This window comes from Muntiacus reevesi, chromosome 9 (assembly GCF_963930625.1).
Source record: "Muntiacus reevesi chromosome 9, mMunRee1.1, whole genome shotgun sequence".
Classification (NCBI taxonomy): Eukaryota; Metazoa; Chordata; class Mammalia; order Artiodactyla; family Cervidae; genus Muntiacus; species Muntiacus reevesi.
Window position 1 is genome coordinate 25,529,024 of NC_089257.1, and position 16,982 is coordinate 25,546,005.

General features: G+C 38.5%; 1 protein-coding gene and 1 long non-coding RNA gene across 4 annotated transcripts in view; one reads left to right on the forward strand and one right to left on the reverse strand.

Moving 5' to 3' along the window:
* Window positions 1–16,982, forward strand: part of LOC136174394 (uncharacterized) — a 1,095,937-nt gene that overhangs the window by 817,609 nt on the left and 261,346 nt on the right. The gene's annotated exons all lie outside the window — the stretch shown is intronic.
* Window positions 1–16,982, reverse strand: part of TRIM44 (tripartite motif containing 44) — a 109,010-nt gene that overhangs the window by 56,020 nt on the left and 36,008 nt on the right. The window contains exons 2-3 of one of the 3 annotated variants that reach the window (XM_065944314.1): window positions 9,206–9,445; window positions 5,643–6,396 (exon numbers count right to left, since the gene is read on the reverse strand). In XM_065944314.1, coding sequence (XP_065800386.1) covers window positions 6,304–6,396; window positions 9,206–9,445 — 333 coding nt within the window. In that variant the 3' untranslated portion in view covers window positions 5,643–6,303. Of the gene's footprint in view, window positions 1–5,642; window positions 6,397–9,205; window positions 9,446–16,982 lie in introns of those variants that run through there. The other 2 variants (XM_065944312.1, XM_065944313.1) reach the window with 2 other exon arrangements.

Consider the following 16,982-nt stretch of genomic DNA (forward strand, 5'->3'; position numbering starts at 1 on the left):
TCTTGGGCAGGAGGTGTGGGGGTGGCAGTGGTGTGGGTGGGCTGGGGGGGCTGGGAATGCAACAGAGGTAACGGGGACTGCCGGGGCACAAGCCTCTCAAGGACACCTGCGGTCAGAAAGGTGATTCTCAACAGGTTATGCACTGGAGGTCGGATAAAAAGAACATTTTTAGAAGACTGTGAGGAATCTGCACTATTGCTGAGGGTGCTAATCAACTAATGAGAAGCGGGGCTAGTGGTGGAAGGAGGATATGGGGTGATGGAAACCTTCTCCTGTCGTTTGTTTGACTGGCATGTCTTATGGGAACTATAATCTAGTGAAAAAATCCATATAATTTAAATTTAATATGAGCTACATAACTATCAATGACATATTTAAACCTCAATACAATTTTCCAATTATCTTTGGGTGTTAAAACATAATTATCTAGGAGAACTGTAAGGAAAAAAGTATCCAAACGTCCTTCCATGATTCAGAGGAAATCTTCCCAATCACCTATCTTAGTATAATGGTTAAGAGACAGGCTTTCTAAGTTAGAGAAACATGGCTTTGAATTCTGGTTCGTTAACTCCAACAGTGACGCTTTTGGCAATTTACTTAACTTTTCCAAGGTTCAGTTTCCTCATCTGCACATGGAAATCCTAATTCTGACCTCACAGGGTGGCCGCATGGATTCATTAAATGAGAAAATGTGTATAAAACATTAAGCAAGTGTCTAGCATAAGTGCTCAACAAATGGTGGTCATTATTGTACTTCTCTGAAATGTTATTTAATAACATTTCTAGGGATACTGTGAAAGAACAGAGAAGATGGGCTTTGCTTTCATTCATCCATTTCTGCTGCCTATAGGTAAGTGATTATTTTTTAAAAAACAGTAATCGCTATCAAAAAGCATGGGAAAAACAGGGTGAGAGTTTCACTCTTGAAGAAATGAACAAATAAATGCAAGAACAAATGCACATACATATAAGGCAATTTTGAAGAGGTCAGCAGACATTCTGAGGATTAGCAATCTTGCGAGTAAAAGGTGAGCCCATTCTCTCCCCACTACTTGAAATGCACATTCCTATTCTGAGAGTTAATTCCCATCCTTAAAGGCCAAGCCTCACTCGGAAAATTTTCCTCAATAGCAGACTGAGTGGTACAAATGAACTTATTTACAGAACAGAAAAAGACTCACTGACATAGAAAGCAAACTTATGGTAGCCAAATGGTAAAGGGGTGGGGAGGCATAAATTAGAAGTTTGGAATTAACAGATACATACTTGCATACATGCTAAGTTGCTTCATTAGTGTCTGATTCTTTGACACCTATAGACCACAGCCTGCCCAGGCTTCCCTTTCCAAGGGATTTGCCAGGCAAGAATACCGGAGTGGGCTGTCATTTCCTACTCCAGGAACAGATATATACTATTATATATAAAATAGATTAAAAAATAAGGATTGACTGTATAGCACAGGGAATGGTATTGAATATCTTATAATAATGTATAATGGAAAAGAATCTGGAAAAGAATATATAAACATATATGTGTGTGTATATATCAAAGTGATTCAGTTATATAAATATATCAGTGTGATATATTTATATAACTGAATCACTTTGACATACACCTGAAACTAATGCAACATTATAAATTAACTATACTTCAATTTAAAAATGGTATAAAAAAATCTACATAAAAGAAGGATTCTACATTCAACTTGTTTCAAATGTTATCCTCCTCACTTAAAAAGAGACTGAAACTGGACCTTACAAGTGAAACAGTATGAGTATGGTTTATGCCAGAAATAGGACATTCCACTCCAAAGAGCAAACTCATACTCTCAAAGAAAAGGCCTTAACTTGGAATCAAATAAATATACTGGCTATATATTATGCTGGCTATATATTATACTGGCAAATAATTTGCTGGCTTTAGAACAATCTTCATGAAAAAAAAAAGCAAATAGTATTTGGGTTGGTAAGACACCTAGACATATTTTTATCAGCTTTATCGAGGTATAATTTTTAATACCATAAAATTAACTGCTTTAAGTTTATGTAAACAACCTTAAGTAAATTTAGAGTTAAGCAACTATTAGTACAAACTTGCATAAAAACTACATACACACACACAAGCACACAGACATGAAATTATCTTTTTCCTTCTTAATTTCCTTAAAAACACAGTTTTAAGCTAAAATTATAGCTGTCTTGCAGTGTTTATAACATATATAAATTATATACATATGACAACTAAAACATAAAGGATATGGAAAGAGGGTTAATTGACCTATATAGTTTCAAGCTATCTACACTTTATGTAAAATTTAATTTTAAGTAGACTGAAAATTTAAGGATACATACTATAATCCTTACAGAAACCACTGAAAAATAATGCAAAATAATAGGGCTAGAAGGCCAATGGATATATTACAATGAGATTCAAGGAAATGTTTCAAAAATCCAAAAGAAAGCAAGAAAACACAAAGAGAAGAACAAAAACAGAAAACAAACCATACTAGGGTAGACCTAAATTTAACCATATTAATAATAACATCAAATGTTAATGAACGTTACACTTCAATTAAAAGACAGAGATTACCAGAATGGATAAATGACTAAGACCCAGCTACATGTTATTTATAAGAGACATAAGTTAAGAATACAGACAGATTGAAAGCAAATGAATGGAAAGAGATAGACCACAAAAACAGTAAGCATAACACTAGACTGGCTTTACTAACATTAGATAAAACAGATATCAAGACAGAGCATTAATAGAGAAAAAGGGAATGTTCATAATGATTAAAGGACTGGTTCATTAGGAAGATGTAATAATCATAAATACATATTTGCTTAGTGATAGAGCTTCAAAATATCTGAAGAACAGCTGACAGAATTAAAGAAATAGATAATCCCTAATCATACTTGAAATGTAACATCCCTCTCTCAGCAGTTGATAGAACTAGGCATAAAAATAAGTAAAAACATAAATTATCTGAACTCCTAAATGCTATTTAAAGAACACCACACTTCAAACTACAGAATACATATTACTGTTAGGTGTGCATATGCTTTCAACAAGAAAGACCATATGACAGGTCATAAAACAAGCCTCAGTAAGTGTTAGATGACTGAACTCATTCAGAATAGGTTCTCTGTTGACAATGAGACTAAACTAGAAATAACAAGGTATGTAGGAAAAGGCCCTGTATTTAGAAACTAAACAATATACTCCTAAATAATCAATGAACAAAAAGAAGAAATCACATGGTAAATGAAAAAATATTTCAAACTGAATGATAAAGAAGCCACAACATAACCAAATTGTATGATTCAACAGTGATTAGAGGAAAATGTATTGCTCTAAAAATTTACATAAAAGAAGAAAGTAGTAAAATCCGCAATCTATGAAGACAGAAAAAAGAATAAGGTAAACTCAAAATAAGTAGGAAAAAAGGAGATGTGCAGAAAACAAAGAGTAAAATTAGCAAATCCAACAGTCAGTTCTTTAAAAAGACTAATAAAATTAATAAAATATAAGTTAGACTGATCAAGGATAAAAGAGGGAAAATAAAAAATTATCAGTATCAGACATGAAAGATGGGTTACTATTCCAGAGACCGCTGCTACTGCTAAGTCGCTTCAGTCGTGTCCGACTCTGTACAGCCCCACAGACGGCAGCCCACCAGGCTCCTCCGTCCCAGGAGACTACGGACAATTAAAAAATATAAGAAAATATATGAACAACTTTACACTAAAAACTAAAACAACTTAGGTGAAAATAACAAATTCCTTGAAAATTACAACCAGTTTTAACATTTCAAATCAATGTAAGATGAAAAAATTTGACTAGGTCGATATCAAAGAAATTAAATTGGCTATCAAAAACCTTCGCATAAAGAAACTCTATGACAGATGTTTTTGCTTATAAATTCTACCAAATATTTAAGGAAGAAATAATACCGATCTTACAAAAACCCTTCCAGAAAATACATGAGGAGGAAATAACTTCTCAGGTTGTTACCTGAGGCCAGCACTATCCTAATACCAAAGCCTTACATTATAAAATGACATTATAAAAATATAAATTAACAAATAAATATCCATCTCTGAAGGGGGCTTCCCGGGTGGCCCAGAGAGTAAAGAATCTGCCTTCAATGCAGGAGATCCAGGTTCAATCCTTGGGTCAGGAAGATCCCCTGGAGAAAGGAATGGCTACCCACTCCAGTATCCGTGCCTAGAGAATCCCATGGGCAGAGTAGCCTGGTGGGCTACAGTCCACGGGGTCACAAAGAGACTAACGCTTTCACCTCACATCTCTCTCTGTCTTCAACAAAATATTAATGAATTGAACTCAGATAATACAAAATGATCAGGTGGGAGTTTATCTCAGGATTGCAAGGTTTAATAATGCAATGCAAGATTCAACATTGTAAAATTAACCAAAGTAATCAGCCATCACACCAGAATAATGGAAGAAGTTCACTTAATAATTTCAGTGGATATAAAAAAAAAATCTTACTTCTAACCATGTTCATCTGAATTATTGTTTCCCATGTCTAATGTCATTTCTCTTTGATTTCAAGATTTGTTCTTTGTCCTAAGTTTTTGGAAGTTTGATTTTGATGAGTCTAGGCATGGATTTCTTAGGTTTATCTCACTTGGGTTCATTCAGTTTCTTAAATCTCTGGGTTTATATTTTTCAACCAGATTTTAGAAATTCCTTTTCCTCCCCTTGCTGGAGAAGTGACATGTATGTCAGAGCTTTCTTTATTGTCCCACAGATCTCTGAGATTCAATTCAATTCTTTTTCAATCTTTTTTCTTGGTTGTTCAGATTGAGGGTCTATTGATGTGTCTTCAAATTAACTGATTCTTTCCTCTGTAATTTCCCATTTGCCATTGAGCCAGTCCAGTGAATTTTTTCATGTCTGTCATTGTATTTTTCAGCTTTAAAATTTCATTTGATCCTTCTTTATATCTTGTATTAATATTTCCTTCCTGAGATTTTAAAATATTTTTCATTTGTTTCCAGCATTTGTTACTGCTTATTGAGACATTTTTATAATAGTGACTTTAAAATTCTGGTCTGATAATCCCTAGTACTGTGTCTTCCTGGTGTGGCCATCTCCTGATTTTCCTTCTCATTAAAATTGAGATTTCATTGGTTCTTGGTATAATGAGTAACTATGAACTATACCTTAGACATTATAAGATCCGGTTACTAATTATATCTTCTATTCTAGAAGGCTGTCAACCTATTTAGGGTCAGAACACATTTCCTAGATCACTTTTATGGCTTACGGTTCACACGTCATCTGAGTTTATAAAACTTCTGCAGTGCCATTCTGGTCGCCTCCTTCAGATGACAGAGCTCCCGTCTATAGTCTCCACTGATGCTAGCTCAGGAGGAGGAGGGGAATCAACCCAACACTACCAAGTGAAGGGGGAAGGTAACGATTCCACCTGCTGAGTCAGCTGGGGAGGGGCACTGCCTAGTTAATGCAGGGTGGGAGGGAGGCATTAAAGCTCCATCTACAGTCCCCAAGGGGAGGGGTGATATGAAAGTGAAAGTGTTAGTCGCTCAGTTGAGACCCCATGGACTATAGCCTGCCAGGCTTCTCTGTCCATGGACTTCTCCAGGCAAGAATACTGGAGTAGGTTGCCATTCTCTTCTCCAGCGGATCTTTCTGACCTAGGGATCGAACCCAGGTCTTCTGCATTGCAGATGGACTCTTTGCCATTTGAGCCACCAGAGAACCCCACAGGGAATGGTTTGCTATTCCCTTCCTCTTATTGCAGAGGAATGGGAGAAGTCAGAGTTCCACCTTCAGGCCCCATAGGAGGTAGGCGTCACTTAATTACTGTGAGGGGTAGGTACAAACTTTTACCTAAAGACTCCATGGAGAAAAAATGATACCTCATTACTATAGGTGAGGGTGTAAAATAGGTTTTCCCTCACTGGCTCCTCTACTGTGGTGTCAGTTCGGGATGGGAAGGGATGCAGCTTTTGTCATGGTGCCTTCCACACCAGGAAGGCACAGCATTAGGGATTATCAGACCAGAATTTTACAGTCACTATTATAAACACTGTGCCCATTCATCCAGAATAGGCAGAAATGATTAAAGGGTTTCTCTTCAGCTGAACTGCCCTTTTCCAAGTCCTTTGGCTAGAGAGCAGGTTTTCTCTTGGAGATGTTCTTTTAGTCTGTGCTCATTAGTGTTTCTAGCTTGCAGGACACCCAGGCCAGGATATATAGGAAGCAAGAACCCTGCCTCTGCTCCTCCCAAGGAACTCATTGTGGTGTGGCTCCTCACACCTCAAGATCCGTGGTCAGTCTGCCATCTTTTCTCCACTTTTGAGAATCTTCTCGTAGGTGACTCAGTATTTTGTCTAGGAATTTTTGCTGTGATCAGTGGGAAAGAGTACAAAGAAAATGCATTTACTCCATCTTGTTCAGAACCAGAACATGCTATTTGTTTTTAAATGCGAAGAAGAACTGAGGAGAGACGGTTGGAAAGACGGCTATATACGTAAAATGAATCAAGTACAGTAAACTGTTAATGGCAGAATCCTGGTGCCAGGATATGGGTGTTATCTATAAAATTCTTTCAACTTTGCTATATATATGAAATTTTTCATAATAAAGTGTTGGGTAGGATTTTCTGATCAAAATAAAAATTCAGGAAATTTTTAAAAACCTATACAATGCAAAGAGAAGAAAACAATTCCTCTATTGAGTGCAAGAGAGATACTGGAAATTTGCTTTGATCAGTAAGTCACCACATTAGCTGGAATGAGCAGCCATGAGATAACAATAGCTTTGTGTAAAAGCTTTAGTCAGATGTATGCTACTCCTCATTTTTAATAGCTTACTGTGTACACTGCCTGGCCCTTAGGGCTTGTCATCTTTGCACCCCTACGAGCAATTCCTTCGGAGTTAACAAGCAGAGTGAAACTGAGCTACTCAAGTAGTTAAAGAACAATTAATGTTGGGCAGGGGCTAAATTCTTTATTTGAAGTGAAAATAAAAGAGAGGGAGATCTCTTCAAAATTGAATCTTTATTTCTGAAAAAAATCATCGACACAGAATAAATGTGAAGGGTCCAATCTGAGCTGACCTGGGGACAGAGTCATGCCAATGATCTCTTAAGGCTGAAACTTCTGTTTGCTTGGAGTTTGGACACAAAGTCCACTCCAGTGTTAAAGAAAAAATGTTAATAAATGTATTTAAAAATAGATGTATTATTATTTATAATTAATTTTTAAAAAGACACACAGTGACCATTTCCACAGAGTAAACGGTCTTAGGAATGCAAAGCGGTCCAGGACACTGATTCTCCTTGTTCTTCCCACAGGTATAAGCAGGACATGTGGCAGACGGTAGGGGAAAGCACAGGCACGGGAACGGGAACGGGATGGATGGAACCCTGGCTCTTTTCTGCTAATGAACGACACCCAGTCCGCGTCTACAGTTCTTGGCACCTCAGCAGCCCATCTGTAAAATGGATACACTGCTCACTGAAATAAGGATTACATGAAGCGACACGTATAACATGCCCTCTCACCTATCTAGAAACCTATTTAGGCACACACTTTGTTAATTCTGGGGAGGAGGAAATGAAAAGAACAAGTGCCATTCTATTCCTTTCACACACTGATGAAAATTAAGCGACAGCTCTAGAGGAGTAAAGCAACGGTCTCTTACGTTTCCTGTCAGGACGACACCAGCGGTACCTGCCTCCTGGGTGCCTACCTACCTACCTACCAGGCAGCAGTACCTACATACCTACCTACCTACCTACCAGGGAGCGGTACCTACCTACCTACCTACCAGGGAGCGGTACCTACCTACCTACCAGGCAGCGGTACCTACATACCTACCTACCTACCTACCAGGCAGCGGTACCTACCTACCTACCTACCTACCTACCTACCTACCTACCAGGCAGCGGTACCTACCTACCTACCTACCTACCTACCAGGCAGCGGTACCTACCTACCTACCTACCTACCTACCTACCAGGGAGCGGTACCTACCTACCCTGGCGGCTTGTTGGCTGGATCATTCTGTGGCTGGGCTCTCCTGGGCCAAGGCAAGATCATTCGTTAAGGCTGAGCTCACTGAGTCAGCAGCTATACTACAAAGTCTCCCAGGTTTTCTTCTAGAAAGGCCTACCCTAAACCTAACTGGCAGAAGCTTAACAGGCTTTTCAACATAATGGTATGAAACCTCATCAACAATAGCCTCTCTCCAGTGTCTGAAATATGTTTTACATATAGGCTTCCCAAGGCGGCGCTACTGGTAAAGAATCCACCTGCCAAGGTAAGGGCTGCAAGAGATGTGGGTTCAATCCCTGGGTCTGGAAGATACCCTGGAGTAGGAAATGGCAACCCACTCTAGTACTCTTGCCTGGAAAGTTCCATGGACAGAGGAGCCTGGCAGGATACAGTCCATGAAGTCGCAAAGAGTCAGATGCGACTGAGCACATGCATTTTAAAAAATGGCCACCTTAATATATATATATTTTTTTAGAAATAGATTCTAAATGTCTGAATATGTTGTTTGGTAAAATGTCTTAAGATTCTTCTATTCTTGTTACAAAATAACAATGAATGTAGTGACTAAAACTGTCATTCAACATTTACCCTGAGTCTTTCACTGGTATTTCTGATCCTCACAATGCCTGAGCCCATATGCCCCTCAATCCAATAGTCATGCCCCCAATTTATGCATTAGCTTCATAAAAAGACCAGCCTGAGGCACCTTTTCACTATTCACAAAATGAGTCCAATCTTTTATTTTGGCCTGCTTCATGCTCACTTCCTGACATATTCTCATTCAGCCCAGTTCTCATCCCTCTGGTGACTTTATCTATAGGCCCATTTAATAACTGGGAATCTGTCAATTGCCCTCTTCTATGGCTCTGACTTCTGGCTCCCCTCATTAACTGGGAACAGTATCTGCCCCACTGACTACACTCCTGTAAGTCACAGTACACATATTTTGCTAGGTCTAGTTTTTGAGTACAGGCCCGAGCAGCCAGTATTTCCAACAGGTTTACACACCAGTCTAAACACTTATGTCATATTGAAGCTTTCAATCCATTCATGTTTAGGGACCAAAATAGAGAAATTTCCAGAATTAACAAACATGGCAGTCAGCTTCTGCCTATTTTTCATGCTACTGGTTTATTACAGGCATTCTCCTTTACCTCCGCCTTTGGCTCAGCTGATTCATTAGAGGTATCAAGTTGTTCCTTGGCTTGGGCCATCTGAGTCATCAATCTATCCATATGGGACTGGATGTCAGCCAGTATCTCAGTCACATGAGCTGTGGCCATTGCTTCCTGGATGTCCACTAAATGAAGGGCCTTCTGCTCCTCATCCGCAATCACTTTTTGAACTTTCTTAAATTCTTGCTGTATAAACACCTTCATCTGGTCCCGGGTTACCTGCAGAACAGAAGACAAGTAAGAATACGTTGGACACGCAAAGAAATGGGAGAGTAGGGCTATTATTCTAAATGCAAGGTAGCCCTGGCCAAAACACAAACCGTGGGTCCTATCCTATCCCGAAGTTTTGGGAATATCCTCTGAACAATGTTTCTCGGATACTCTTAATGAAATTCCTGCCACTCTTTTTGCTTTTTTCATTCTTTAGGAAGTGATTCCTTATCATTCCTTTTTATTTTTTTGTTTTCATACCAGTAATACATAATTACTTTTTAAAAATTTAATAGATATTGTTGTTTAGTTGCTCAGTCATGTCTGACTCTTTGTGACTCCGTGAACTGTAGCCATTCAGACTCCTCTGTCCATGGGATTTTCCAGCAAGAATACTGGAGTGGGGTACCATTTCCTTCTCTAGGGGGTCTTCCCCACCCACGGCTTGAACCCATCTCTCGTATATTGCAGACAGATTCTTTGTGTATATTAAAAAAAGATAGAAATTCTTCTCTCTCTTTCCCAATACCATTTTCCTCCTCAGTGGGTAGTTACTGTTAACAGTCTGATCCATGCCTTTCTGGTCATTGTGTGTGTGTGTGTGCGTGTGTGTGTGTGCGTGTGTGTGTGTGTGTGTGTGTGTATACATATATATATGCACAGGCATACCTTGGAGACACAGTGTGTGTGTGTGTGTGTGTGTGTGTGTGTGTGTGTATACATATATATATGCACAGGCATACCTTGGAGACACACAGGTTCTGCTCTAGACCACCACAGTAAAGTGAATATTACAATAAAGGGTCACACAAATTTTTTGGTTTCCCAGTACATATAAAAAGTTCTATAAAAGTATAAAGATATACTACACTGTAGTCTATTAAGTATGAAAGAGCATTACGTTTACAAAAACAATATACATACTTCAATTTAAAAATAATTCATTGCTAAAAAATGCTAACCATCATTTGAGCCTTCGGCAAGTCATAAACTTTTTATAATGGTAACATCAAGATCACTGATCAAAGATCAACAACATAACAGACACAATAATAATGAAAAAGTTTGAAATGCTACAAGAGTTACCACAACGTGACACAGGGACAGAAAGTGAGCATACGCTGCTGGGAGAAGAGTACTGCTCAATGTAGGGCTGCTACAAACCTTCAGTTTGTAAGACACGGTATCTGCAAAGCACAGCGAAGTGAGCCACAGTAAAACTAAGTATGCTGTACACATATACACAATTACGTTGTTTTTATGTAAATGGATCATGGTGAACGTATGGTTCTGTGTCTTGATTTCTACTTGAAAAGTTAGTATATACAGAGCAACTTCATTCATTGTATTATTTTTAATGCCTGTATGGTACGGGTATATACAGATATGGACATTTATATAGAGAGAGATAAAAGAATAAATATATCCATTAAATATTTCCCTTCCTAATAGAAATACAAGATATTTCCAAACGTTTTGCTTTTATGAACAGGACAGCAATGAACATCAATGGCCATACCTCTTAATATTTGCATATGAATTTCTCTAGAAACCTTTGAAATCACTGAACCAATTTATATATATATTCTAAAACTACTAATACTGCCAAACTGTCCTCCAAAAAAAATGCACCAATTACATTCCCACAATGTGTGAAGTATGCATTTTCCTAAACTTCCCCCAAGAGTGGATAATATCAAGTCTTTAAATTTTTACTCTTTGATGAGTGAAATATATTATTGTTTTATTTTGCAACAACAACTGTGTAGAATAAATAAAATATGACTCCGCTGCATTTGGCTAGGGCATAAGGCAAACAAAATGAGAAACTACCAAATCTGAATTTCTAAATGCCGTATCTTGCCAGCAACTACGCGTATTGATGTTTCCCCATAACCATGTTTATTTTATGAGTATTGTTAAACAATTCTGCATATTGAGTAGCTGAGGTAGGAAATGGGGAAGAGGCAGAACAGTAGACAAAAGGACAAAGGCCAATAGAGAATTTTAGGGCTGAAAGAGAAAGTAGCTGTCATCTAAGCGAACCCCCGTCTGACAGAGAAGGAAACAGACCCAGCTGTGATCCTGGAGGAGACCCTGAGTTCCCCAATCTTCTCGCTCCAGTCTGGGGCTCTGTTCACTATAACAGTCTGTCAGAAGGGAAGTCAAACTGGGAAGACCTAAAAAGGAGACTAGGAAAGAAAAAGACTAAAGGAGAGAGGAAGATGAGGCCATTTTCTATTAGCCTCTTAAAAACTGAAATAGGCTTGATACTTTAAGCAGCTTTTGTAACACCGCCATAAAAACGTCAGTGCAAAATAAGGCCTACAGGACACTATCCATTCAAAAGGCAAGTGACAAAGTGACATAAGCCCTCATGAACTCACATACTCTTTGCAGGTACTCGCCCCAGTGCTAGAGAAAAGGGGAGGGGGAGTGTTAAATGTTATTAATGTCCCTCCAAGTTCTTTATCAGATTGAGAACTGTGATTTGTGTTTATTTATATAATTCCTTTTTATTTTTAGTGTATATATTTCAAGGGTGTTATGCTTTATGGTAATCATTTATCAGTGAATCTGGATCCCTACCCTTGAAATAAATTTAGTCTTATTATAAGACCTCTCTTTAGAGACTAAATCTTTAACTAAGGCATAAACTTTTTGAATTCCTAAGAAAAGCTCTTCCAAGTGACTAAAAATGGACAGCATAATAAAAACTGACTTGTAACCGACTTCACTAGACATCACATACACATGTGATCTGAAGTTAAGAAGCTGACATCACAGTCAGGAAAGGCGGGGACTACACAGCAGTAGGTGAATAAATCATGATTTTTAAAACATAAATTATCTATTTTCCTTTACTTTACATAGGTTTTTCAACCTTTATTTTATGCAATTTATTTTTATACAGATTAGGCCACAGATTTGAAGGCAGAATACTTTATAAAAGCTTTCTGCCTTCTTCTCACTCCGATTCTCTACTAATTTACAAGAGGTATTCTCCAGCCTAGTTCAAAATGGCAAGAACAAACTGGGTCATGGCATTCATTTAAATCCAGAGCCCAAAGGAGAGACTCCCTGGGGGATTAGGCCACCGGTAGGTTAATAGGTTGAGCACTCTGGAGAAAGGACCCCTACCAATGGCAGAAATGAAACAGCTTCATTTCCTTTCAGGTTTCATTTCAACCCATCATCAAAACTTCATCCTGCTATAAACTTCACAATTCTCCAGAAGCAGCCGGCCCTTCACATCAGCACTGATAGTTGGGAGCCACTGACATCATTCTGAGTAGGTTTCCTAGAATTTAGGTAGCCTCTAACCTACAGCTTCCCAAAGATGACAGTGACAGCCCCATACTCTTGACTATGCTACACGCAAGTTATGTCAAAAGAGAAAGCTCTTCATAATCAAAGAAGAGAGAAGGCTGGATGTATCACAGACTGATAAGACTGGTGATGTAGAAGTTTCCTTTTTATAGAATCTACTAGTAATTGTCACACCTTTTTAATACCACAGAACTTCCCTTGCCCCAAACAATGTCTTAATGTAGAAACCCGAAGTATAATACAGCCCAAAGTAAAACCACTCTGGTTAAAAGAAAAACCGCCCCATCCTCCCTGAAGTGCTCCCTGAGGCACTGGAGGTTCTCTCCAGGAAAACTACCTGAGTGACCTGGGTCCCCTATACAATTGAAACCATAAAAAGAGTTTGCTCTCTTTGGTCAACTGATTAGTCCCTAAGTTGTTAAAACTTTAAAGCCCTAAGTTATAAGCAAGTTGATATATCTTTCTTATAGGTGTATTTGGTGAAAAACATAGGTTTTCTAAAATTACTTAAACACAGCATTGTAATCTCATAGAATAAGCAGCTCATTTGTGAATGGTCAGAACTAACTAGTGAACATCTGATTGTTCTTACTAGAGCTGAGTTCAACTTTCTGGTGAGGGAAAAAAAAAAAGCCCCAGAGAGGTACAGTTACAAAGTATGGTTTAGAAACCAACTTTCCTCTGGTCTAGACTGGTATACCTTCTGCTATAACATGTTGCCTCTAAGGATCCCTTTCTGCCTGCTTCAAGTTCTTCATATTTACTTCTTCTTAATTGAGATATTTCTGCTGTTAACAGGTTGCTTTTGTTATTATCCCCACTAGGATGTTATTTCCCCAAAGTGAATCTTGGGATGAAGGACGCACATTTGAAGAGTTAAGTCTCATCCCATGGTACTTTCTATATGCTATTATAGTTAATATTTCTAAGCCAGACCAGACCCAAGAGGCATGCAGACTGTCACTTTACATATACATAATTAAACACATAAAATCCTGAATTAAGAGCTTGTACTTGAAAACACTACCATTCGATGGGTTTGACATGAGCTGGAAATCATTAACTCCTTATTAGCTGGCCTGTAGAAAACCAAGGTTTTATTTACTTTTTATTATAGGAAGATTATAAAAACAACAAGCATACTAGCTAGAAAGCGATGGATTTGTTCCAGAAACATGTTGCTGAGATGAACTGAGAAAGATAGAACAGGGTCACAAACAGGAAGCTGCACAAAAGCAACACATCTGAGTCTACCCTGATTGAAGCTTCCAGAAATACTTGCTCTATTAGCCAAATCTCCTGCAAATAACTTTAAAGCAGTCCATCCCCCCCCCAAAAAAAAGGTTCCAGGGGAACTTTTTCAATGCTGTAATCTGTCCTCACTCCCACAACACAGTACCCTCTCAGCATGCCAGTGTCCACGGAAACTTCCAGGTAGGGAATCTCAAAGTTAAGGCGGCCAATATAGCCTGTGGATTTATTCTGGCATTTTTACCTCAAGAGAGCTCCTTGCAAACCTCTCCCAGGCTCCAGTGAGGGCAGACAAGGGAAGAGCTTCATCCGCAAGGAGGACAGAGTCCTTTTTCAGTGGATGCCTGGATCTCCCATTTCCTGTGTCTTTTGTGTATGAGGGGAATAGCCAATATTTATGAATAAAACAACTGTCCATTCCTAAGGCTTGGAAAATTATCTAACAGAAGCTTCCCTTGTGGCTCAGACAGTAAAGAATCTGCCTGCAATGTAGGAGACCCACGTTCAATCCCTGGGTTGGGAAGATCCCCTGGAGAAGGGAATGGCTACCCACTCTAGTACTCATGCCTGGAGAATTTCATGAACAGAGAGGCTTGGCAGGCTACAGTCCATGAGGTGGCAAAGAGCTGGACACGACTGAGTGACTAACACGTTCACTACACTTCACTTTTAGAAGCATAGCAGATAAGAACTATGAAAAAAAAAACCCCAAAACTATGAACCACATTCTATTACCAACATTCCAAGAGATGACAAAAATTTTCCTGACAATGGTTAGAAGCCTGGATTGCTTGGATTTTACAATGGAGTGTTAAGAAGCATAGTGAAAAGGTTATTAAAATGAACATTTAATCTCCTCCCAAACCATTTTTCTCATCATCAGAAGCCTCTAGACAAAAGTAGTCATTAGTGTCTTCTTTACCTTCCTTCCTCACTTTGTTAAGAGTACCATGGGATCGCTACCTCAGCTATCAGTTATTTCAAGTATTCACTCAATGAAGTAATAATGATACTTACTGTTCCAATTATTATTTGCATTAAAAAAAACTAGAATAAATATGGCTTCCCTGGTGGCTCAGTGGTAAAGAATTTGCCTGCCAATGTAGGAGATGCAGGTTCGATCCCTGGGTTGAAAAGATCTCCTGGAGAAGGAAATTGCAACCACTCCAGGATTCTTGCCTTCAGAATTCTGTGGACAGAGGAGCCTGGCGGGCTACAGTTCATGGAGCTGCAAAGAGTTGGACACGACTGAATGACTAACACACACCAGGATTCTTGCTTGGGAAATTCCATGGACACAGGAGCTTGGCGGGCTACAGTCCATGAGGTCACAAACAGTCAGATGCAACTTGGTAACTAAACAACAACAGCAAAACAAACACATCAAAATGTTGGAGAGTGGTTATGTCTGAGTGCTGGGATTAAGAGTACTTTTTTTTTACTTTTAAGTTCAAGTTTTCTACAATAATGTGTATTACTTTAAGAGTAATTTTAAAAAAGAAATATGGCTCAAAGAAAGTTAAGTCCTCAATAAGACATTAGCAAATCAAATCCAAAAATGTATAAAAGGAACTATATACCACGACTTAGGGGGATTTACCCCAGGTATGCAAGGCTGGTTCAACATTTGAAAATCAGTTCATCTAATATATAATCAATAGTCTAAAGAAGAAAAATCACATGACCATATCAATAGATACAAGAAAAAGCACTTGACAAAATCTAATATCCGTGTATGATAAAAACTCTCAGCAAACTAGAAATAGAGAAGAACTTTCTCAACTTCACAAAAGTGTACCAAAAAAAATCTACAGTTAATGGCATACTGCATGGTGAGAAACTAGATTTTTCCAGCTAAGATCAAGAACAAGGCAAGGATGTTTTATCTCACTTCTCCTTTTCAAAAGACAAAAGGAAATAAAAGGTTTACAGGTTGAGAAGGCAGAAATAAAGCAGTCTCCATTCACAACTGACATGATTATTTATGCAGAAAATCTGAAATAATCATCAAAAAAAGCTCTCAAACTAATAGACAGTTATAACAATGCTCCAGACATAAAGCTAATATATAAAAATCAATCACTTTCCTATATATACCATCAATGAACATGTGGAATTTGAATTTAAAAACACAATACCATTTAAATTGGCACTCAAAAAATGAAAGACTTAGGTATAAATCTAACAAAACATGTACAAAATCTGTGTAAGGAAATCTATAATGAAAGAAATTAAAAGAGAAAAAAAACAATTGTAAAGACAGTCAATGTTCATAGACAGGAAGACTCAAAATTGTCAAGGTCTAATTAGCTGACTCAGTGAGTGACCTGAAGTGTGAAGTCACTGACTTTTGAGAAGTACCGGGCTCATCAATGACATATAGACATCACCACAATATAGTGGAAAGAGATCTGCTTTAAGATCTTGTAATAACTACAGCAACACCAACCCTCACTATGCTGCTCTTATGGCAAAGTAGGAGATGGGGTTAGGAGCAAGGCTGGGTGACTCAGAGGCACGTCTAACTTTGGCCTGCTTTCTACCACTGGACATTCTTTTGCCCCTTAATCTGTGACAAAGATAGGGTCTTGTGAATCATAATACTGAAGCTATTAAGAGGGACCATGTGCAGGCAGTGTTCCAAGTGCCATCACAGGTGTGTTTCTGATTTAATCCTCAGGGAGGCAATAATACTTTCATTTTATGCGTAGGGGAAATTGAAGCCCCCAGTGGTGAAGTCACTGGTCTGGTGTTACACAGCAGGTAAGCTATAGAGCAAAGATTCACCTCAGATCAGCCTGATCTAGGTCATCACACCGAAAACCACTCTATCTAGTAACCTCCTTCCTCTGAGAACCAGGATGAGAACACTGGAAGGCAATGTGGCGCAGCAGTGAGCACTTGGGAAGTCAGCGGCTGTGGATGGCATTCAGGCCTGTCCTTTAGAACTAACCAGCTGCGTGAC